The sequence below is a fragment of the Penicillium macrosclerotiorum genome (assembly GCF_028827735.1).
Source record: "Penicillium macrosclerotiorum strain IBT 26536 chromosome Unknown utg000001l_segment0_segment0, whole genome shotgun sequence".
Classification (NCBI taxonomy): domain Eukaryota; kingdom Fungi; phylum Ascomycota; class Eurotiomycetes; order Eurotiales; family Aspergillaceae; genus Penicillium; species Penicillium macrosclerotiorum.
In genome coordinates this window covers 2,478,881-2,501,744 of record NW_026643081.1, presented here as the reverse complement: position 1 = coordinate 2,501,744, position 22,864 = coordinate 2,478,881, and the positions used below count along the sequence as shown (strand labels likewise).

Below are 22,864 nucleotides of genomic sequence, written 5' to 3'. Positions count from 1 at the left end.
TGGGGGAAAAGAGGCGGACTTGATCAGTGATCAATTTTGAACAGAACCAGCTGAATGTAAAGTCTTTCATTTCGGGAAAAAGAGAAACAATCATTTCATCTCCACATATTGAATCCCAGCTGGGAGTTTTAAATCTTCGCCGAAATCTCCGTCTCCGCAGCCATGTTACCTGTATAAATATGCGAGGGCCGGATGAGTTTGCCCCGAGAAACTAAATATCATGAATTAGAAAAGTTCCCGGAGCTTCGGGACATTCAAGCCGTACCCCTATATTCTCGCCAATGTGCCATGATGCCCATAATTCGATGGGTGAACATAGCACCAGGGATCATGTCAGGTTCGAATCCTCTAGAATATACAAGCGTCAATCTTTCTAAACCAGCTCAGCTTAGGAAACCAATGATACGAACACGCCGGTGAACACGAAATTTCCATAAAAGTCCCCGTTTGGAAACAGGCGACGGGACAGGAAGTATTCATCCGGGGCCACCGCCTCCTCAATGACCTCGGTGATTTTCAACAAAGGATTTGATGTTTCCGGGAGGTCCTGAAGGATAGTTCGAATGGGCCGGACCCGGGGATCGATGCTCTTGTACTCCCGATGCCCGTATCCGAATAGTTTACGTTTCCCAGCTTTGACTTCTTCAAGAAAGGCCGGGATATTGACCGGGTCTCCGATCTCCTGAAGTGCACTCTGCGCAGACTCCGCAGCGCCAAAGTGAAGAGGGCCATGCGCCGCAGAAACAGCTGAGATCAGGCAGGAAATGGGATCCGTCAACGAAGACGATGTTACCAGCGCCGAAAAGACGGACAAGGCCATTCCATGATCTGCATTCAGCATTGCGAACCGGCGAAAACATGAAAGGAGAACTGGGTCAGGACGCGCCGTAGCTGAGTCCACCAAGTTCGCCATCTTGAAGAGGTTTTCATAGTATGTGAGATCTATATCCGGGGGTTGCCACATGGTGCCCGACCGGTGGCATCGGACGATCGCAAATACCACCGCATAGCTTGCGACCACCTGCAGAATGATTCGATCACCCTCGTCCGCACGGTCTTGATAGAGTGAGGGATCTGAAGAGATCCGGGTGACTTCCGGGACGGTGGCGAGATAGGCCGCCAGACCAGCAATGATCAATGGCAACGGGGCGGTCGTTTTCCTGGGACGAAACGCGAATTAGAGATCGCTTCCAGATATTTTGGCCTCCCAGCACGTATCCCAATGCCTACGGGAGATTTCGAATCGCCTGGTGAACAGCTGCGGGGATGTTCTGCATGTTCTGCGCCAGCGTCCGACTCAACTCCACTCGCTGCCGGTCTGTCGGGAGCGCGCCCCAGAGAAGCAGATGGAACATGTCTTCAAAGTCCTTTTCCCACATCTGCTCCAGGGTGTAACCACGAAATATCAACTCGCTCCGTTCATGATCGCTACATCGAAGCGTTAGCCCCTCAAGGCAATCTCGCATACTCTGGCCCGAGCTACTCACGAGAAACTGATCGCCGACTCTACGACAGCCGTATTCTGCAATCCCGGGTCGTAGACTCGCAAGCCCCGCGAGAGCTGATCGCCACGATGGGAGCCAGCGACTGGGGCACGAATGCGCTGTAGATCCAGCGCATGCACTGCATTGCGACGAATCGGAATGTCGTATTTAATGCCAGTGCGCAAGTCCTGCACCAATAGTGTACCAGCTGACATGGTCGTGTAGTTCTCGGGAGAATATTTCGAGGAAATGCTGGGAGTTCGCGATTAGATGGAAAGCTTTGATGGCGTGGAGGGAGTGTTTCGCCTGGTTCGATCGTAGTTCGATGGATAGCCACCGATGATAAATGTCGAGATTTCGGAGACTTGAAGGGGCTCGGAGTGCGGACAGCTTCGTGAGATCTCGCAACAGTGGCCGAAAAGGACCGCGAGATCTGTGTTACGCGAGAATGTCGCCGCATGGGCAGTCTACGGCTTGGCGCTGGTTTAAACAAAACGAAAGGGGAAAAAAGGAAAAGCATGTAAGATCGTATTGAGCTAGCTAGATATCTGGGTGCTCATGGAAATCACCATGTCACCATTTCGTGTCGTGTATCATTATCACTCGTTAAAAAAAAGAAGCCTTGGACCCATAAGAAAGAAAAGAGAAAGAGAAGTAAGGGAAAACAAAAGAGAGACTTGAGTTCAGAGTCCTCTTTCTATGTTCCATTTTCTTTTTTTTTCCCAGTTCCCATTCTTTTCGTGCAAGAAGACAAGCGGAAATTGACTAGGACGGGGGCATGTGCTCGAAGGGGTGAGCGAGCGACTCCTGGCAGAAGGGAAGCTTGCCGACAGTCCAGATCTCAGTGTCCTGTGATGAATTAGCGATGTTCAGTGAATCGATTCCAAGCTCCGAGCCTTGTTGTATTGCGAGTCCGAGCTACATACTGGCTTCAGGTTCTTCTTGATCTCGCTGTCCAGAGTGCCGGCCTTCAGAGCAATGATCGGAGGGGCCGCCTCGGGGTCGTGTGCGATAGGCGAGCCACACTCAGAGCAGAAGATGCGGTGCACGGCCATACCGGAGCTACCCTGACCCGCGTAGCTCTTGACGGGGCCGGAGATGGACAGCTTGTCCTTCAACACAACGGCGACCAGAGCTAAAAAGGAGGGAGTCAGCCATTGAATGCTTTCAGACACAAATTAGAGACCAGCGAGATCAAACTGGGGGCACTGACAGTAGGTAGAACCAGTCTGACGCTGGCAATCATCGCAGTGGTCGTAGGCGGTGACGAGGGGCTCCTCCTGGTCAACGGTGTACGTGACGGCCTTGCAAAGGCAGTGGCCAGTGAGAGGCATGGTGGCGGGACGTAAAAGTGGGATAACCGGGGTAAATTGACTTTGATTCTCGCAAGGTGCTCGCCGAAAGGCAATTCGGGTTGTTCAAGGTGGGGGAGTCGAGGACCTTTGGAGAAGTGGAAGAGAGAACCTTGGGAGCTGCGGGAGCTGAAGGTATTTAAAGGCACGGGATTTGTCAGGCTGCACGTTGCTTTGAGTGCCGCTTTTTCTAACCCCTTCGATTCCGGCTGGGCCTCTGATCTAGTCTTTGGACGATGTGACTAGTCGGGAATATGGAGTTGAGATGGGTCACTGTCATAGGCTTCGCGGTTCGAGTGGACTCAATGATACTGAGGGATGTTTAATATGTGGACCCGGTTGGTTCGTGGCTCTGCACAATGCATACGATCTACGTTTCTCTTTACGTGTTTTTTTTAATTTGATAAGTATTTGGATTTATCCCTCCTCGGCTAATGAAACTATGCATTAAGTCTAGTGGATTCCATGGTTCTTTCTGATTAATGGTAGCTCTGTGCTCGCATGCAAGAGTCCGAATCGAAAACTATAGACCCGGCAAAGCAGCGATCGGTCAGGGAAATACACCCACGACCGCGGCTCCTTGGATGAGATCCAGGACAGCACCTGGACTGATAATAGCTGGAGAAATGGACGACGGGGACTCGGGGACTCGGGGATTCGGGACTATGTACATTGATCTCTCTCGCAGTGGGGGAGGGGGTTTATGCTTGACCGTGCTTTGACACCGTGCTTAGTCCACGCTGTCATTTATGCCAATCTGTCAGGTCCTCAGGGACGAAAGGACTATGGCACCAGAAGGCACAGACGGATGGGAATCCCGGTGGGCTCTGGTAGCTCACGTCTTAGTCTGACAACCCGACAATCCGATATCTGTCCCACTGTCCAGTGATGGTGCGTATAGATATCCAACAGCCCATCTGACAGGAAAATTGGTGTGTGCTCCGTACTTTGTATACTTCAGGGATCACGGCCCCGCGCATGACATCATCCAACCGCAATTCCAAATTCCGCATGACAAATTCTGGAGCCCCGCTGATGGGCTGAAAAGACTAGAAAATAGGCGGGCAGCACAAATGGGAACAGGACATGGACTGAACGCTAGCGCGGCACGGAGAAAACCTGGTGGTGGGAGACTGTCCGATTTTCCAGACGACGGCGAGGATGCCTATTTGGTCGCTGTGAAAAGGACAGTGAATCCAAGTCCATCGGTTCTTCGGGCTCCTAGAGCTTCGGGCCTCGATGATGCCCGGTCCCAAGGGGTTCCAAGGGGTGGGGAGAGACATCCACAGGCCTCTCGGAGTCCAGAGAGGGTCAAAATCCCCCAGCCACCGCCAGCCGCGCCACTAACTCCTGGTGCGCCTGCGTGAGCGTCCGCCGTACAAAACCGGTCATGCCCCAGGGACACCGCAGATCCACCTGCTCCTGCAAGAACAATCCGCCTTCGGGATCGCCCTGCCCCTCCTGTGCTTCCTGCCCCTCCTCTGCTTCCTGCCCCTCCTGCCCCTCCAGCTGGAATTCTGGCGAACGTGGCTGTTCTGGGTGTTGCACGGCTGGGGGATCCTTCTTCTCCGACCGACGGACCACGCTCCAGTAGTTGCGGATGTTCACCCCCATTGGCGCATAGATGTGCGTCCGGAGCCCCTGTGGAGTGTCGTGGAAACAGGCCCGATAGCGCACCTTACCCTGGAGCAGGCCCCACGGCAGGATGGCGATCCGGTCGGTCAGCTCGTACCAGATCGCATCTGCTTCGTCAGGCGGGGCATCGGCAGGGGGCGCGCACCGCTCGTAGTGGATGACCAAGGGATTCTGTTCGATCATCGCACCGTGATTATGCAGCGTGTGCACCACGGATTCCGTGGAGGATGTCGCCAGGGGGGTACATCTGGCGAGCGTCGTCCGAGTTTGCATCCTGGCCAACCTGGGAGACCCGAAAGATTGGATGGGGGGAAGTGGAAGATGCAGTGAGATTCCGGGGGCGATTCGGGATATGGAATATGCACGAGACGCGCGCGCAGGGAGGGGGTGGAGAGAACGAGGCTCGGACAGAATGGAATGGAAGACTAGACAAAAATGGGGACTTGCGGAAGGTGGTGAGCTCGAACAGGGAGAACATGGGAGTCGTCGAATGCGAAGCGCCAGCGGTTCGACGTGATGCGTTGGGGGCCGTCGGGGAGCAGCCGGGCCTCGGGCTTCATGGTTGATCATCCAGCCGGGGACCGGTGAACGAACTATTGGGCTCTTGGGTGCTTGGAGTGTCTTAGCGTCTTTCGATTTGAGTTGTTGACTATTTGACCCGATGCTATATTTGCATAAACTTCCTAGTACTCCGTACTCTGTGCTCTTAATTTGAGTGGACACTTCGACTAGCCTGGCATGATTCGTTCCCAGCCGACCGGATCGCATCCAGCATCCCCCACTTCGAGGCTGCGCACCAGGAAAGGTAGAACAAATCAAATCATCCTGCAGAAAGCCCAGAACAGCTATAATGAGACTAGGTCAACTCGGCATTTGGATTGCGCGTGCGATTGGCAGGGCAGTCGCTTTGATTCCCTCGATCTGGGACGAAGGACGAAAAACGCTTCCTTTGACAGACCGCATATACTTGTATACCCCGTTATACGGATTCCTCGCACTCGGCTCCTGCAGATGGCCCATCAACACAGACAATCGCGGCCAGGTCGGGGGAGATGCAGCATCCTACATGGGTGGACATCAATCTTAGAGGGTTATATACGTATATTCATTGTGGTGTATGCACAATTCCTTGCTAAACACACCAGGTCCACCATTTGGTTAGTCCCGTTTCATTTTGTATGGGCGGCCTGCTTCCTTCGATTTATACAGTACTCGGTAAAACTCACGTCTCTTCTCGGGTCGCTCCCCTCAGAGACTGGCTTTTCGGGCATGCTCAATCTGATCCGCGGCACTCTACAACGAACGGGAAGATGGTCAGTTTCCGAGCATCATATCCAGTGCCCGTTCCGTCTCGAAGACGCAGGTCAGATCACGTACCTGCATCTGCGCTGCCATTCCCTCGCTCGGAATCTGTCCACCGTAGAACATACTCTCCACTCGTTGCGCTTCACGGGCATCATCCTTGGTCACATAGGCCGGAAAGTTGACCGTCGCCGGAGGCATCCCCAAAACCTCGTTGCGGGTGGCAATTGAACGGACTTGGGCAGACACTGATCCAATGCCGGGTGGTTTGTTGAAAGCGCGGCCCTGGAAACACAGCATAGCAAGGCAAGGGCAAGGTTAGCAATGGTCGACATAGTTATATAGCAGATGCGAGCAGATCATAGCATAGCGTGTCGCATAGCCCAGAATGGTAAAAAAAGTTTATGCATGCCTCGTCTCCTACGCACTAGATGCACAACTGCTGCTCATCTATGCTGCCTGAAAGAGTCACGGTCATACCTCAATGGCTCGAAGATCTCGTGCATCGTCCTGCGTGATGTGGCTCTGGGGCTTGCGGGAAACCTGGTCGATCTTGCTATCGAAATTCATCTGTCGCATGGCGATGCTCTGGGCCGTCGCTGCAGTCTATTAGCGTCATGTCCAATCAATAGGCCATAGTCAGTTCTCCTACTCCCACCCTAGAATCGTGGGAGCTGCCGGCAGTGCCAGCAGGAGAAAGTATAAACGTACCCGCTGGTCCACCCCGGACCGGCCCGCGTCCAGTCAATTCATTCTCGGCCTGGGAGATCCGGGACACGTCTTCCGCGGTGATGCGTTGCCCACATTCTGCGGCTTGTTTCAGCTCAGCAACCGAGGGCAGATCGACCTCCATGATGGTCCGGATTCTAACAGATTCGAGAGGTCTGTGAATTTCACCGTATGTCTAGTGGGCGACGTCTAACTATGTGGACCTTGTGTGCGTGCCATATATAACAACTCATGGGCGACTGTGATGTCACCATGAAGGCATGTCTAGATCGCCTCGCGCCGCTGTGGTGGCGTTGCCACAGGCCTCGGTCTCAAGCGAGCGAAATCTACCATCACTGTCATCGTCGAGCGGCTGAGATAGGAGATTTAAGGAGCGATTCGGTCTTCCAATTGGGGACGTTATGCTGATTGTTCTTGAGATTTTCCCGGAAGTACGAAGCACTCACAATAGATTCATCGTAATAGTCTTAGCAGGGTATTGCCTAATATTGAAAGTTCTTCGCAGCGAGGACGGAGAGTGATCATTAGGAAGAATAGGAAATAGGCATCTCATCAAACAAGGCTTATAGAGTGTAGTCCTGAAGGTGGCAAAGATCTGCGTCGTATGCATACCGAGGACTCGATACCGAACTAGGGCACCTTTTTTCTCCATCTCGCTAATTTCGCTGCGCGCAAGAACAAGATGAGAGTTAGGGGAGGGATTAATATCTACATATAGAAACAGACATTGACGGGCATTCACCCCCTTCTACAAAGAAAGGCGAAAAAGTACAAGATACGTGACTTGGTAGTCACTACAGCTGTTCGTGTAGGGAGTCTCAGCTACTTTCTCCACCTCCCGCGATCAGATAGCATATAGCTCAAGACCCGAAGAGCAAGCTTTCTCGGTTCACTCTCCGAGGCGGCTGACCGGGTGCGGCTGCATTTGCATCATGACAAATGCGACCAGGATGACCACCCTCCCTGGGTGGCCCTCATGCGTCTTGAACCGCGGTGCAGCTAACCGGCCAGCACTGGAATCTACGACCCTGGGGCGACGGCCTCGGCCACAGTCCTCACACGATGACACCATTGCACACGCCCAAGGGATGCAGTGGAGACGCAATTCGACCAAACTGGCGGGGCAATAGTCTCTCTCGCCTTCGCGCTACATGGTTACACGATGGGCTCGGTCGAGTGGCCCTTTTGATAACAAGCCTCCCTCGACTCCGTAGCACGCAGTCCCTGCCGTGCTCCAACCACTAGGGGTAGATGCACCCTTATGTGTATACCGTGTCCCCGTGTTGCCAGTTGGTAGGACGGTCATCCTCTGTGCGAGGCCTCGGGAGGAACGGGTTGCTGGTTGCCGCCGACAAGAAGTCTCAATGCGAGAGGGATGAGGGAGAAAGTATTCCGATCGGGTACCGTATGTCATGTCAGGTCAGTTCGGACATGAAACTGTTTTTTTCAAAAAGGTTGTTCTTGTTTCTTGAAATTTTTCGTGGAAATGCCTCAAAAGAGGTACTCGGTGCGCCTGTAGTGAATATGATCGCAAGTATAACCAGTGTAGAAAAGATGATACGGGGCCCGACTAGGTTTATACTTCGGTCTCCTCCCCGGCCAGGCCGGTGCCGGATTGCACCGATGCCTTTCTATGCCGGTTCCGGGGTGATTGGCAGGCGGTAAACAGAAACCGTGAGCCACCAAGAAAAGAGTAGATCCGCGATCCGAAGAACAGAGACAAGAAGTCGGCGCAAGGGAACTGAAACAGGATATGAGACGAGTACTAACCACAGTAATATTCATTTATGTTCAAATCTTGAACTTCTTCAAGTCGAACTTAGCCTAAGCAACCTGCCTTAGTACTCAAAGAGTTAGTCAGAATGGCGGCTTGGGTCCCTGTGGGACGCTGTATATTCTATGTTCCCGGTCCGGATCGCCCAGTCCGTTTTGCCCGTCGAGCTCCTTCATCTCGTTTAAGCAAATCTATACAATCTCTCCTCTCATTCGCCGGCTCGGTTTTGTCAGTCGACTACACGTTCTTAGGGCCTATATCCTAGATCTTTTTGCCCGGAATAATCGGCTAGGCTAGCTCGGATAGCTCTCCGGCGATTGTGATCCATGGCCACGTAAGGACCACTTTGACAATACCCAAGTGATCTACTGACATGCCCATAGACCTTTGAAAAAAGGGAAGAAGGCATGTACCGAGTGCCGTCAGCAAAAGGTAGGCCACTATCTGAGGCCGGCAAGAAAAGAGGCATTCAGCCGTTCGAACTCTATGACTAACCGGTTCAGGCCAAATGCGATGTCTATCTGAATCCCGAGCAGCCCTGTTCCCGATGTCGCAAGGTCAAGGCTAACTGTGTCATTTCTGACCCCTTCAAGAGAGAGCACAAGCGCAAGTATGCAGATAATATGTCATCTAAATCTCCTTCCCCCCAACGTGACAAACGCTGATGCGCTCATCTGTGCGCTAGACGTCTCTCGGAGCTGGAACGGGAATCCGAGGACCTGCGACGAAAGCTTCGAGCCTCCTACCCGGCAGAGCCCCATCCATCGCCGATCGCACTTCTGACGGCGGCGGCGGAGATGGGTGTGCGATCTGGTCCGGGAAGTGACTCAATTTCCACCTCGTCGCAGGTTGCCCCAGATTCCTATCCACCGCAACTGCTGGCCCCGAACAACCTGGACCATGCAACCCCGGTACCGGCCCTAAATGGGGTTGATACGACTAAGCCCCGAGAGTTGAACAGGGTACATGTCCAGGCTGCGGAAATAGATGACTTATATCAATTGCATGTTGGAGATATCCCCCGTTGAGATCAAGATCCCAGAGCTGACATCAAAGCTCCAGATTCTTTCGTCACTATTCTCAATTCCTCCCCATCCTGGATCCACAGACCCGGCCTAATGCCTATTATGCTCAGTCTCCCTTCCTATTCTGGGCTGTTATCGCTGTGGGATGTCGTGCCTACCCTCGTAACCCCACGTTGTTGATGGCATTGGCTCGGAGTGTAATAGAGATGGCATTCCTTTCAGCTCTTTCGACATCACCACCGTGGCATACCATTCAAGGCTTGCTGTTGCTTCTAACTTGGCCGTTCCCTAAGGGAGATCATCCCGATGTGACATTCCCGCTCAGCGGTATGCTTCTTCACATCGCCATGCAAAATGGCTTGCACATCCCCATGTCAAGCCATGAATTTTCCCGAGTGAAGCTCTCGGTGCCGTCGGAAGCTGATTTACTTCGCCGATCCGAGCTATGGGCCCATTGCGTCATTATGTATCAAAGGTTAGTTCTCCGTGGGAGAGGCTACTTGAAGGGTTTCGGCTGCTCATGCCTGCACGCAGAGTTTGTGTCCTGAAAGGACAATTGCCGCGAGCGCTCATGAGCCACGGTCAAGACCCAACGCATCGACAGGTACTTATCGACAAAATTGCCCCGTGGATGGCACTCAAAATCAGATGCCAGGAGGTGATCGCGAGGTGCAGTGAAGCAGTTATGGAGAACGGCATGCGTTCAATGTCCTTGGATCAGGAACGAGCCCTGGATATTCTACTTCGCACATATGAAGGCCAGGTAGATGACCTGGAGCTACAAGCCGTGACTGGTATGTATATTCTGCTATCTTTATCAGCGCGACTCACGTGCTTTTCTGTTTCCGTCCCTATTTCTATCTTGTTATTATTTGTCAAATTTCCAGCTAATTATATACTGCCATAGATGATGAGAGATTTGATACAGGTCTTTGTCGGATGGCTATCCAAAGCTTCCATTTTTACAAGATCCAGACCCTTGTGACAAGCGCCTGTTATCCTCGGATTCTAGTGACTGCTTGTAGCTTGATTGACTATGTTCAGTCTCTGTCAGAGCGCCTCGGCAGCGTATCTATGGCTCCGATTCACATTGGCTTCGCGTTACTTCTCGCATCAACATCCTTGCTCCGCATTCTCAAGAGCAATGCCGCTTCGCAGGGACTTGAAACTGAGCGCGCTCGTACCTCTTTTTTTACCGCAATTAACCTGGCGAAGCTGATGTCTATTGATAGCGCTGACATGGCAGCGAAAACGGTCATTGTCCTGAATTCTCTATGGAACAGCAGCAAAGCGTTCCGCAAAGCCGATGGAACCGAATACTCGGTATTGCGCATTCGTAGTCGACTAGTGCTGAGTCCGATTCTTGACACTGTCTGGTGGTGGCGAGACGAGTTTGATCCACAAGCACGGGCTGTGAGATCAGCCCTGGAACCTACTGAAGGCGTGGTGTACAACCGCTCTCGTTATCTCCCGGGGGGGGATAGCGGTGCCGGGCTTGGCATGGACGTCGGTCGTGATGTGACTGGTGCTGGGCCGGCTTCATGGAAGCCCACTCCTGACCAGACGGCATTCCGACTTGATGAGCAATTCTTGGCAGATTTTGAATGGGCCTTAGGGGATGACGCGCTGTTCTCATTGGATCCCGTTCCTACCAGCTGGTCATCAACAACAAACCTGCTCTAGGAACAGACATTGACAGACCCAATTACAAGGCGATTGGGTATCTGAACACAAAACTCGAGACCCCGGAGCCGGATCATTCCTTCCCTGTCACTTACTACATCCTCCATATACTATCCCCTGTGGAGATCCGACGGACATAGGGCTCAGATACTTGGGGCGTTGGTGTGGCACCCCAGATCTACCACGATTTCTGTTCTTTTCCGATAGTGCCGAATCTTGGCAAAAATGAGGCGACTGGACAAATTGAGAACGGGCCTCCATCTCAAAATGGAAAATACACTTGCGCCGGGTCCAAGTTGCCTGGGATAACCGCGCACCTGCTTCATTCGTTTAGATTGGACCACCAAGGAGGTGAGACCCTGCATATGGCCAAGAAGCGAATAAGCAAAAGGAATTGTCAGGTACCTATGTCTGTCCAATAACCAGTATCATGTCAGCAACTGGGTCTTGGATGTCTCAGATCCCCAGTTTTACGCCACTCAGCCCGGACCAGGACGGTTCTGATATCGGCGGAATCATAGAATTTCGGGCCTAAAGCACGATGCAGTTGAAGCAGGGACCTGAGCACATGGCATGGATTATACAAAGCATGAACTATCACCAACTACAGGAAGGAGATGAGCTGGCCAGAACTATACAGTAAACTCCCTGGCGAGTGAATTTTAATAGCTAATCTGAAACCTTGCGAGCAATAAACAATTCAATGAATTCGCAGATTTCAGAAAGGAGGATATTTATCTGTATCACGTTGCTTAAGGAATTGAGCATCGCCCTTGTTGCTGTCTCTCGTCTCTTATGTTTTGGCGCAGGTTGAATCGAGCGGTCGGACCAGCATCTCCACTTGACACCTTTCCTTCTCCCACCAAAAGCCTTCTAACCACTCAATCCCTACGGCCTCTCAGCTCTTTCAGTTTAGCAACTACTACAAGGATCTGAGACCATGCTGTTCCAAAGCATTGGGCCCTCTCCATCGTGGGATCCCACTTTCCCTCTTTTGACCTCCGGGTTGCAACCGGACCCCGACGCCCGCCAATGAAACCAGCCCCCAAGGCCCTGGTCCTCTAACGCTCCTGCAGTTTTCGAGAGTTCATAGACTTCATGTCGGGTGACCAACAGCAATTTGCAATTTCAATTCTCTGGTATCTCGTCTCGGAACTTCCGTTGCCAGCCGTGGGAATCCCAATTCCCCGCATTTTCCGGGCGGGTCGATCGTGGCCGCGTTGTCCCCCGTTCTCGCCCTTCTCATAGGGCGGGTCCCGAGTTTCCCCCGTGCTTTAAGTAACGATCAGCAGGGAGAAAGGGAGAGATTCGAATCTTGCCTTCTGAGGGTACCGGCAGAATAGCAACAACTTGGGGACTGTCGCAACTCGTTTCTCCGAGCGCGCGACAGCCATGAAGTGTCCTTCCGTCAGTCCTCCGGATGAGAGCATGGAATGGCATGATCTCCATCCTGTCTCGTTTGCCTCTCCTCTCTCGGCGTGGTCTGCGCTGGAATGGGCTGCATTCTTTATCAGCGCGCTACGACACCCCGACAATCCAATGAAATCTCGAAGATCTTTTGCCTCTTTGCCCCCACTCCCCCTTCATGGCCTCGGCTGTTCACATCCTGCCCGTGCATTTACATTTCTCAAGATTTCTCAAGAGCCGACGGAAGGGCGGCCCAAATGAACGTGGCACGCGGATTCAAAACGCGCCTTCCAGCCCAGTGACAGACTAGTTTAACGTGTGGCTGTCAAGTCCGCCAACCAACGAAGAAAGCTGAGACTGAATCCCGCTAACAGGGTAAGGGCGGCGCTAATGGCCATGTCCCCCTCGCCCAAGACCCGCCCAGCCCGTCTGCACTGGCTTATCTCCAACAAGCTCGTTCCACCAAGCTTCCCCGTTGGTGAACAGGCTCCTGATATAGTTCGGCGTGGTCCATGCCAAGCACGTTATCAATGTCTGTCGCCTCGTCCACCGTCTGATTTGTTGCCAACCAGATTGTGACGGGGCCAGCTTTCCCGGTCACGACCTGATTCCCGCTCTGCACTCGGTGATTTCCTGTGCAACCCCGATCCAGCCCGTTCGCGTGGCGAATGTGTAGGTGTAGAAGGAGACGCAATGGTGGCTGCGTTCCCCAGCCCTGCATCGCTTCGGCTCGCTTCTGTCCGCTATCCGGGATAAATTCATGACCGCGGCTTTGCAAAGGGCCTTAGTTTCGCAAGGTCTGGCGGACTGCCAAGCCACCGGGGGCCCCCCCAGATTACCGCTACCAGCTGCCCTGTTCGCTAGGGCTAGTTTCGGTCCGGTCATAACAAAGTATGTACTGACCCCAGGTAGCATCCGCCACCAGCTGAACAAGGGGATTTGGGGGCTTACCCGCATTCGGCGCCATTGACTGGCTCCGTGGGCAAATACATTCATGTAATGAGAGAGTGGGAAAAAGCAACAAAAGGTGGAAAAATCAGACATAAAATCGCTGGTCTCTATGACAAATTCGTGATTATCCCTGATCATTGCTGACCATTCTGGTGCAACATCGGGGACATCCCAGCTATCAGTATCAGCGCCTATCGCGACGCTTTTTTCTAGTTTCTTACTTCAACAAGTATTCTGTGCGATATTCTACCACGTTTCTGTGCACGCTAGATCTCCACTAAATCCTACTAACCGGCCCTAAACTAGTCGCTGTCGCCAGAACTACAGGCGGCTTTCACTTGGTTGGCCCGGTTGCTGTGGTCGAATTGATGCACCTGCCTCTTACTTGCCCCAGCCCCCGTCACTTCCCCTCCTCGCCGCCTGCTTCATCCTCGAATCATCTCTCCCTTCCCCCCCTCTCTTTACCTTCCTTCCGTCGGTGCGTTTAACCCCAGCCGGGACCAGTGGGGTTACATCCACTTTAAAGATTGTGGTCTCAGATATCGTCGGTCTCGTTTAGGCGATAAGGCGGACGCCCGTCGGACTGTTGTTGCCAAGGGCATCGCTGGCGCCATAAAACACATTCAGTCGCCTTAACTCAAGCCTTTTCCCCCTTCTCTTCTCTTTCTTCTCTCATCTCCCTCTCTTGCTTCATGCTTGATTGAGCCCTTGGTTTCAGTCCCGATCTGAGATCCACTGCTTCTCAACCATGGAGAAGACCGATCCTAGTATCGCCGTGACCACCGGCGCCGCGGTTGATGAGACGGCCCCAGATGAGATGATCCATAGGCTGCGCAACCTGAAGGCGCACCATCACTGGGATCCCAACCTACCTGACGATGTGGCGGAAGAGGTAGAAGAGGCGTTGCACACCACGGATAAGGGTGCTCAGGTGGAAATTGCCCATGAGCTGCTGGACAACTCCCCATACCCTGAGGTTCGCGCCGCCGTCCCGAATATCGACGAGGGAGGGCATAGCAACACCATTCGGGCGTGGACTATTGGGTTGCTCTTTGCAACCATTGGTTCTGGCCTCAACATGCTGTTTTCCATGCGTCAACCCTACATCGTCATTCCATCTTATATCGCCCAGGTCGTTGCCTATCCAGTGGGTAAGGCTTGGGAGCGATTCATGCCCAGCAAGAAGTTCAAGTTCTTCGGCATTGATTGTAATCTGAACCCCGGTGTCTTCAGCAAAAAAGAGCATGCGCTAGTGGTCATCATGGCAAACGCCACATTCGGTGGTGGCGCCGCTTACGCGACAGATGTTCTATTGGCGCAGCGTGCCTTCTACGGTCAAAACTTCGGATGGGGTTTCGAGATCCTTATGTGCATCTCCACACAGATGTTGGGCTTTGGTATTGCGGGTTTCTTCACCAAGTTCCTGGTGCAGCCCGCGGCCATGATCTGGCCCTCGACTTTGATCAATACTGCCCTTTTCTCTGCGCTGCATGACCACTCCAAGCCAGACCCCCGAAAGACCTCGGGTTGGAAAATTGGTCGGTATCGCCTCTTCCTGTACACAATGCTCGCGTCCTTCTTCTGGTACTGGTTCCCTGGTTATATTGCTCCGTTCCTGAGCGTTTTTGCCTGGGTGACTTGGATCAAGCCGAATAACGTGATTGTAAACCAACTATTTGGCGGATGGACCGGTCTGTCCCTCATTCCAATGACCTTTGACTGGACCCAGATCTCGGGTTTCAACTTCAGTCCCCTGATTGCACCATGGTACGCCATGGCAAATACAATGATTGGCATGGTGATCTTCTTCTGGATTGTGACTCCAGCTCTCCACTATAGTGGCATGTTTTACTTCAAGTATCTGCCAATCAGTGACTCGGACAGCTACGACAACACTGGTGGCGCGTACAACGTGTCCAAGATTCTTACACCCGAGTTCACATTTGACGCCCAGAAGTACTCCGAATATTCGCCGCTATTCCTATCCACTACATTCGCCCTGTGTTACGGACTGTCATTCGCAGGTATCATTTCTGTCATTCTCCACACCGGTCTCTTCCATGGCTCGGATTTGTGGACCCGATTCCGCAGTGTTGGTGATGAGGACGAGGACGTGCACAATCGATTGATGTCGCGTTTCAAGAAAGTTCCGATCTGGTGGTACGGTGTAGTGACCCTGGTCATGATTGGGATTGCGCTGGGTGTGTCCCTTGGTTATCCAACTCACTTGAGCTGGTGGGCCTTTTTCATTGCACTGATCATTGCTGTCGTGTGGTTCATCCCTCTGGGAATTGTCAAGGCGTCGACCAACATCGATATTGGACTGAATGTCTTGACCGAATTCATTATCGGTTACATGCAACCTGGCAAGCCCATGGCAATGATGCTGTTCAAGACCTATGGGTACATGAGTATGTACCAGGGAATGTACTTCTCTCAGGATTTGAAGCTCGGTATGTTTTATTTGGAATCTCTGCTTATTTTTCCCTTGGCGTGTTGTTCAATATACACTGACTGTGATGTTCAGGACATTATATGAAGATCCCGCCGCGTGTGACCTTTGCTGCGCAAATGGTTGCTGGTGTTTGGTCTTCCATCGTGCAAATCGCTGTCATGAATTGGGCGCTGGGTGCTATTTCAAATGTCTGCGATCAACACCAGGTCAACCACTATTCCTGTCCCAATGGACGAGTCTTTTTCAATGCCTCTGTCATCTGGGGTGTCATTGGCCCTGCTCGCATTTTCTCCGTTGGCCAGATGTACTCGCCCATGCTCTTCTTCTGGATCGCCGGTGCTGTCCTCCCCTTCGTCATCTACTTTGGTGCTCGTGCCTTCCCCCGCAGCCCCATCCGGTACTTAAGTGCTCCGTTGATTTTTAGTGGATCTGGTTTGATCCCCCCGGCCACCCCTCTTAACTACCTCAGCTGGGGCATTGTCGGCTTCATCTTCAACAAATTCATCCGTGACCGCTGGCGCGGCTGGTGGATGCAGTATAACTACGTTCTATCCGCAGGCCTGGACGTCGGTCTTGCCCTGTGCACTATCCTAATCTTCCTCACTCTCAACCTGACTGGGACCGATTTCCCTACCTGGTGGGGTACCTCAATTGCCTCCAACACCATGGATGCCTCCGATACCGCGATCCAGGTTGTTCTTCCCGAAGGCCAGAAGTTCGGCCCCACATCATGGTAATCAACCCACTTCGTTTCTGAGATTCCATCATTTTTAAGTGGAAGGAAGCTGGAATATATTGGAACATGGGCTCGGTGGTAGACCGGGCTCGGTGGCGGTCATTTCATTCAATGCATATTTACGTGCAACGTGATGATGATTGATTGGATTGCCTCACTCTCGCTTGAGTAGGTATCCTAATTAATGTGTTTCTTCCAAATATTTAATTCAATTGAACTCCATGATTACCAAACAAAAAAATACCCCTGGCTCATGACTTACTTTCATAAATCGGCTAAAAATGGTCGGGTTTCCACTCTATATCGATGGGAGACCATTGTAGGATTTGATGGAACTGATGGCGGTCCAAGAAGATGAACACCTCGCAACGATCTTACACACTTCTATCTCAAGGGTATAGGAATAGATAGTCCATGCTTAAACGTAGTACGGAGGAGCTATTTGATTCAAGGTAGCGACTAAACTCGCTATTCCTAATACTTCGCCAACGAAGGCTAATTATCGAATCCAGAGACTATAAGCTATGAGTTTTGCATATGCATTCTTTTCACGCAGGTATTGGAAGACAAGAAAAAGACTGTGTTTAACAGAATTGAAATGGTTGAAATGGTTGAAATGGCATCATATATACATGGTCAATTTACGCTCACTCTCAAATCATGATCAGAGCGAAGCGGGTATTCACAGAAAGAAAAAATTGGAAATTTCATCAGCGGCCGTGAAGAACCTCTCAAAGAGAGCTGCGCTACGCCGCGATCACATCGAATATCACTATCACATTTCGAGTACGAGCACGCAGGTACGAGAACCCCAAGTGTTTCGATGTGGCTCGGCTCATGGAGATGTTTATTTAAGCGCGGTTGCGGCGGCGGCGCATGCCGACCTGCAGACCGAGGGGCTTGCGCAGGAAACCCTCGCGGGTCTCCATTGGGCCATCCTGCTCGATCTGGAACTCGAAGAGGCGGAAAACAGTAGCGCCCATGACGAGAAGCTCCATCTCGGCGACGTTGCGACCAACACAGGCGCGTGGCCCGTGGCTGAAGGGGATGAAAGCGGCCTTCTGGCGAGGAGTGAGACGCTCGGGGCTCCAGCGCTCCGGGTCGAACTCTTCGGCGTTAGGACCCCAGATCTCCTTGGACCGGTGGATGGTGTAGCTGGGCACGGAAAGAACGTCGCCGGGTCCGAAGACGTGGCCGGAGATGGTGACGGGGTCGGCACCAGCGGGGATTTCGCGGGGAAGACCCATGGCGGAGGTACTGTGGATACGCATGGTCTCCCAGATGACCCACTGGAGGTAGCTGATATCCTTGACCATTGCGTGAGTGGGAACATCGATATCCTTAGGGATGGCATCGTCCAAAGTCTTCTGGAGCTTGGCAATGACGCCAGGGGTGCGCTGGCACCAATACAGGATGGCACAGGCAGTGTTTGAGGTAGTATCGGAGCCGGCAATCAGTTGGGTAAGAGCCTCGGCGGTAAGCTCCTCACGACCAAGCTTGTTGCCATTCTGGTCCTTGCCCTCCATCAGACGGGCGAGCAGATCGACACGGGTGTTGTTGGCCATGACCTCGGGCTTGAGACGCTCGTTGACTCGCGCAATGGCAATACCAGCCAGATTCTCGACAGCCTCGATACCCTCGGTGAAGAAACGGTCGGGGAAGTACTTGGCAAAGGGCTTCAAAGCGGGCAGGCAGCCGAGAGTGGCGGAGACTTCGCCACGACGGTTGAGGACCTCAACAGCAGCAACATACTTGGCCGGGTCATTGGGGCTCTTGCGCATCTCGGCAATATCCTCGCCCTTCTCCAACATGCCGAAGGGGGCGCCAAAAGCCAGGTCACCGATGATATCAAAGGCCAGATAGTTAAACCAGTTGAGAGCGTCGAGGCTAGCATATCCAGTCTTCGGGTTGGCCTGAAGATCAGACATCTTGTTCCACTGCTTGACAAACAACTCAATGTTACCGTGGATGTACTGTTCAAACTGGCCGATGGACTTTGCGCTGAAGGTGTGCGACACGGTCTTGCGCTTGCGGGTGTGCTCGGCACGGTCGCGGGTGTTGAAGAGACCACGGCGAATTGAGACGAAGGCATCATAGAAGTCACTGATCACAATCCAGTTAGCATTATATTTCGGAGAATTGATTGGACAGTGCATTGGGGAAAGGACACATACGCCTTCAAGAATCCATTGCCGTGTCCGTAGACAGCTTGGATAGCGGCATCGTCGGCAATCGAGACGTGGCGAGGGGCAATGCGCACCAGCTTGCCGTACTTCTTGTGAGCCTGGTCAACCGACACATAGCGTTTACCTTGGCGGGCTTGTAGCAGCAGCCACAGGTTGGTGAAGGCCGCTAGACTGGGGCTAGGGATATCGCGCAGCCGCGACCGCTGCAGGTACGGAACCAGGTAGTAGGCGACCGCCAGACCCAGCAGGATCCAGGGGGCATTTTCCAGCGAGATCAGCATGATGAGGAAGTTATGGAGCGGAAATGTAATGCACGAAAGGGTGCCAAGAAATAGCGTGAAAGAGAAAAAAATGGCGACGAAACCGCAGTGGGAAAGACACCGGCGATCACCAACCAGAAGGCGGGGAAGCAGTGAGGTCAGCGACCAACGAAGGACCGTAACTGGAGGCGACGAAGTCCTGTTCGAAGCTCTTGGTCGAAAAGTTCAAGTTGAATCGGCTAAGGTGGAAAAATGAAAGGCTGAAGGATCAGTCCATAATGCACGACTGACATTCAAGCACTGCTCGTATTTATGGGCGACAGATCGGTGAGGCGCCTGAGCATCATCCCCGAGGTCTAACCGGCGAACGGGAACGTAAATCGGTATCTGGGGATGCGCCGCAAGTGGAGCCGTGTCGCTCATACTGCCGTTAAGGGCGCCCGAATCACCGCTTATTCGGTTATTCCCCCAGCGACCGAGCAATCAGAGGATCCATATTTGCGAACCAGCAAACCCGACCGCTGACTGATGCACGATCCGTGGCCGTTGATTTGCTCACGAAAGCACACAGGGTCAAAAACCGCCCCCGGTGGAGGAACGTTGTGGGGGAAGGGGATACACGTGACTGGAGCCAAGGTCGATTTGGCGTGTACATCGATGGATGACGAGAACCGTATAATCGTGGACGATCTTGGATAGCATAGATGACGGGAGTAATAGAGGATCTCATTGAAATGGTCGAGAGTCCCAGGCTCGTAATATGTATAGAATATGTGCTATGTACATGCCATTCCACGGCATCACCAGTCTTCAACACGAAACAGCCCGTTGCGTTTCTTCTCGCCTTCCCACCGATCAATCCACGCCTTCATCTGCTCTCGAGTCCTCTGGTTGCCGACATTGACTGTCGGGATCACTTTCCCGATTCGGAGGGCACAGCAGAACATGGTCAACTCGCGAAAGGAGCTGTGTTCGCTATACGGCACGCCGAAACAGGCACTTTCCCGCGTGCTTCCGCGTTGCGGGGTGAGATGCTCCGAGGTGAACGGGGTCCGCCAATGTTCGCCACGCAAGACTGTCGGTACCGGCGGGTTCTCCAGCATTCGACCGGCAGGTGGACGGTACGACCAACCAGTTGGCCGGAAGCCAACCACTCGGGAGAAGTGTGGCTTCATCGAGTCCAGGTAGTCGGTAAGCGTGTCGGCCCGGATCTCAAACAGCGTCTGCATATGCACCTGTGCCTCCCGGGGATCACTGGTCAACATGGCGGACAGTTCGGGGTCCTCTAAACAGGCGCAGATCCGTTGTTTTTGTGGCGTGGCAAAGATCTTGGAACCTAGCGCCCGCGCAATGCCCAAGCATATTCGCTCTTTGCCAATACTATACGTGCCAATGACTACTAACAACCGGCCGCCTGCGGAAGATGAAGAGGAGGATGGCCGCTGAGCAGAGTCGCTCTTCGTCACGGACAAAAACTTGCTCATCAGGCTGCTAACTCCAGTCTTCCCCAGCTCGTTTCCCACCCCGGCTTCCTGGTTAAGCCGAACACAGAGGTCGGAACACGCCGCGATTACATCGTCCTGGCTGGGGAACGCATACTTCGGGTTGAGATAGGTGGTGTCCAAGTAACAGCTGTCAATCCGCTGTTGCCGAGGCTGACCAGTAGTCGGGTCATTAGGGTTTGGTCGTAGAAGTGGATGCCGGACATGGTCCGGCGAAGCGCGAAAATCGCCACAGTGTAAAATGCGTTGCCGTCGAGCGTGCGGACCACTGCCAAAACTCTTCTCGAAAAGAAACAAGGAGCTTCCAGGGCAGTGGTTGGCGGGAATCATGGTAACCTGCACGCCCCCCGTATCAGGAACCTCGGAGGTGGTCTCGAAGTCAAGGCCGACAATCCATTGCGGATCAACGCGAAGCTGTTGCCGGACAAGATTTGCTGTGGCCCGGCTACAATATATAGGCCCATGACACCACGACTTGCTAAGTCCAATATAGTGATCACTGTGAAAGTGGCTGAGAAAGTAGGCATTACATCCCTCGACCGCTCCGTAGCGAAAGGCATCCACACAAATCGAGAAACCAGGAAGAATCTTGTAAAACGGACAAGTTCTCTGATAAGCTTGCTTGCCACGTGAAGAGACCTCGTTTGCAGCCGCCGTCTTCCAAGCCGTATCTTCTGCATTTCCTGCCATCATCTTCGAAAACGCAGATCTTTCACCAGAAGTGTTTTGGGCGTATGGGTTGGCCTGTGCAGGTCGAGCGATGGCAGCTCGCTCAGCCAGTGTTAATGCTTTAGCCGGGGCATCTTTCTTCGAAGTTGACGGGTTAAATGTTGTGTTTGGAGTCGTTGTCGTTGTAGAAGGATCCGGTGTTATGATATCAGTCTTGCCATCTAAGCAGTCATTGACATGTACTGATATTTCGGTCTCGCTCAGTCCCACTAGCGTTCTCTGGCATATCGGGCAGGCTGCGACTTCACATTCATTTTCAGGGTTGAGGCTAGCAAAATCATCTAATTCGTCCAATGTGCCCATGCTATTGTCATTGTTTTGTACATCCTCGTCGTCGTTCCACGGTCGTTCTCGAAACTCTTCCCCTACAAACTCGTCCTCTTCAATATCGTCAAAATTCGTGAATTCATTATCTTCGGCATGGCTCGTGGCATCTCTTACCAATGGCGACTGCGCGGGGTCCGCAGAAGGGTCGTCATCGACTGGAGATGGTGGTTCGTTCCTCGTGTCAGCGGGGGCGAGCGAAGACTCTTTCAACTCTCGGTATGCATCAATGTCGTCTTCACTGTCTGATTCATCAATGAAGGGCCCACTCGTCGTCTTCGTCGTTGTTGCGGGCGGAGAGGGAGCTGGCTCCGCGGCATCACCTGTTTGTGGTTTTTCTTCTGATGGGCTTGGCGAGTCCATCTTCCGACGCTTGACAGACAAGCCATTCTCATTATATTGCGAGCGTCCTGGATCTGGTATATCATCGTCATCGTCGCCCCAAAGGTTTTCCGGCGTTGGTGACCGTGTTCGCGGGCTAATATCATTCGTTGCAGCTGCCATGTCTCCAGATTTCACTTGTCTTTTCTTATCCTCCAGAAACAGGCCACCCGCTGCATCATTCATTGAGCTATTCCCATGTTGCTGTTTCGGGGTCCCTCGGCCACTACTAGGAGACCCAGATGAGCCAACAAACTGCGTGATTCGAGGTTGGCGGGAGGTGGCCCCAGGCGGGGTATCGGTTTTCTGAAAAAAATTCAAGATGCTTCCATTCCGTTTCGTCGAAGATGATTTTGCCGAGGAAGAAAGACCCTTGGACGGCGTGGACGTCTTCCTGGCATAGGGACCTGCCATGTTCTTGATTGTCGAATAGTTGAGGGTGGGCCAGCTAGAAATTTTCGATTTTCGAGGATCAGTTGGGGCTGGCGTTACAGCAGGTAGTCGGGGATATGGCCGTTCTGGTACACAGTCCTGGTCAAGACTGTATCACCAGTCATCATCCACGCGAAAAGGGTTCAAGTTGGTGTGGCCACTCGGAGTCTCTTGGACGAGAACCGCGCGGGCGGCGCGACACGAAGTCACATGATCAATTTGGGTCCCTTTGTGGTATCGATTCATACAGAACCGGCAAGGTCATCTACGTTCAAGCGGAGGATATATAGTTCAAAACCAAGACTGGTATTGATTGATTGCAAAGGGTATTGAAAAAATTAACATGAGCAACGCAATTCCAGAAGGGGTCGTGGTTCTCCCAACGGCCTTGCTTTCGCAGCATATAGACCGGAATCACTGAGAATCAAAACTTTCCCCCTCCAAGTTGGTACAATCCTTTTCTGCGTCTGGGAGGTTTGGAGATAGTATCAGATGAGACTGTTCAGCAGGTGGAGAA

General features: G+C 52.7%; 8 protein-coding genes across 8 annotated transcripts; 2 read left to right on the top strand and 6 right to left on the bottom strand.

The window, feature by feature from the left end:
- Window positions 1–128: 128 nt before the first annotated feature.
- On the bottom strand, window positions 129–1,699 carry N7462_000840 (putative citrate synthase; the record flags this gene model as incomplete). Its single annotated transcript, XM_057072566.1, has 5 exons — window positions 129–211; window positions 266–348; window positions 411–1,160; window positions 1,231–1,428; window positions 1,488–1,699. The coding sequence occupies 5 exons, from the start codon at window positions 1,697–1,699 to the stop codon at window positions 129–131; spliced, it is 1,326 nt and encodes a 441-aa protein (XP_056939096.1).
- Window positions 1,700–2,249: 550 nt separating this feature from the next.
- N7462_000839 (GFA family protein) lies at window positions 2,250–2,818 on the bottom strand (the record flags this gene model as incomplete). The annotated part of the gene is made up of 3 exons (XM_057072565.1): window positions 2,250–2,333; window positions 2,411–2,619; window positions 2,698–2,818. 3 exons carry the CDS (start codon window positions 2,816–2,818, stop codon window positions 2,250–2,252), a joined length of 414 nt encoding a protein of 137 aa, XP_056939095.1.
- Window positions 2,819–4,147: 1,329 nt separating this feature from the next.
- N7462_000838 (uncharacterized protein) lies at window positions 4,148–4,744 on the bottom strand (the record flags this gene model as incomplete). The annotated part of the gene is made up of 1 exon (XM_057072564.1): window positions 4,148–4,744. The coding sequence occupies one exon, from the start codon at window positions 4,742–4,744 to the stop codon at window positions 4,148–4,150; it is 597 nt and encodes a 198-aa protein (XP_056939094.1).
- Window positions 4,745–5,785: 1,041 nt separating this feature from the next.
- Window positions 5,786–6,626, bottom strand: N7462_000837 (uncharacterized protein; the record flags this gene model as incomplete). Its single annotated transcript, XM_057072563.1, has 3 exons — window positions 5,786–6,058; window positions 6,254–6,372; window positions 6,485–6,626. 3 exons carry the CDS (start codon window positions 6,624–6,626, stop codon window positions 5,786–5,788), a joined length of 534 nt encoding a protein of 177 aa, XP_056939093.1.
- A 1,976-nt stretch (window positions 6,627–8,602) lies between these two features.
- On the top strand, window positions 8,603–10,984 carry N7462_000836 (putative C6 transcription factor (Leu3); the record flags this gene model as incomplete). The annotated part of the gene is made up of 7 exons (XM_057072562.1): window positions 8,603–8,610; window positions 8,660–8,708; window positions 8,780–8,886; window positions 8,962–9,279; window positions 9,339–9,776; window positions 9,836–10,095; window positions 10,209–10,984. The coding sequence occupies 7 exons, from the start codon at window positions 8,603–8,605 to the stop codon at window positions 10,982–10,984; spliced, it is 1,956 nt and encodes a 651-aa protein (XP_056939092.1).
- A 3,106-nt stretch (window positions 10,985–14,090) lies between these two features.
- optB (small oligopeptide transporter, OPT family) lies at window positions 14,091–16,534 on the top strand (the record flags this gene model as incomplete). The annotated part of the gene is made up of 2 exons (XM_057072561.1): window positions 14,091–15,795; window positions 15,870–16,534. 2 exons carry the CDS (start codon window positions 14,091–14,093, stop codon window positions 16,532–16,534), a joined length of 2,370 nt encoding a protein of 789 aa, XP_056939091.1.
- An 850-nt stretch (window positions 16,535–17,384) lies between these two features.
- N7462_000834 (cytochrome P450) lies at window positions 17,385–19,000 on the bottom strand (the record flags this gene model as incomplete). Its single annotated transcript, XM_057072560.1, has 2 exons — window positions 17,385–18,636; window positions 18,708–19,000. The coding sequence occupies 2 exons, from the start codon at window positions 18,998–19,000 to the stop codon at window positions 17,385–17,387; spliced, it is 1,545 nt and encodes a 514-aa protein (XP_056939090.1).
- A 779-nt stretch (window positions 19,001–19,779) lies between these two features.
- Window positions 19,780–22,329, bottom strand: N7462_000833 (DNA cross-link repair protein PSO2; the record flags this gene model as incomplete). Its single annotated transcript, XM_057072559.1, has 1 exon — window positions 19,780–22,329. One exon carries the CDS (start codon window positions 22,327–22,329, stop codon window positions 19,780–19,782), a length of 2,550 nt encoding a protein of 849 aa, XP_056939089.1.
- Window positions 22,330–22,864: the final 535 nt, after the last annotated feature.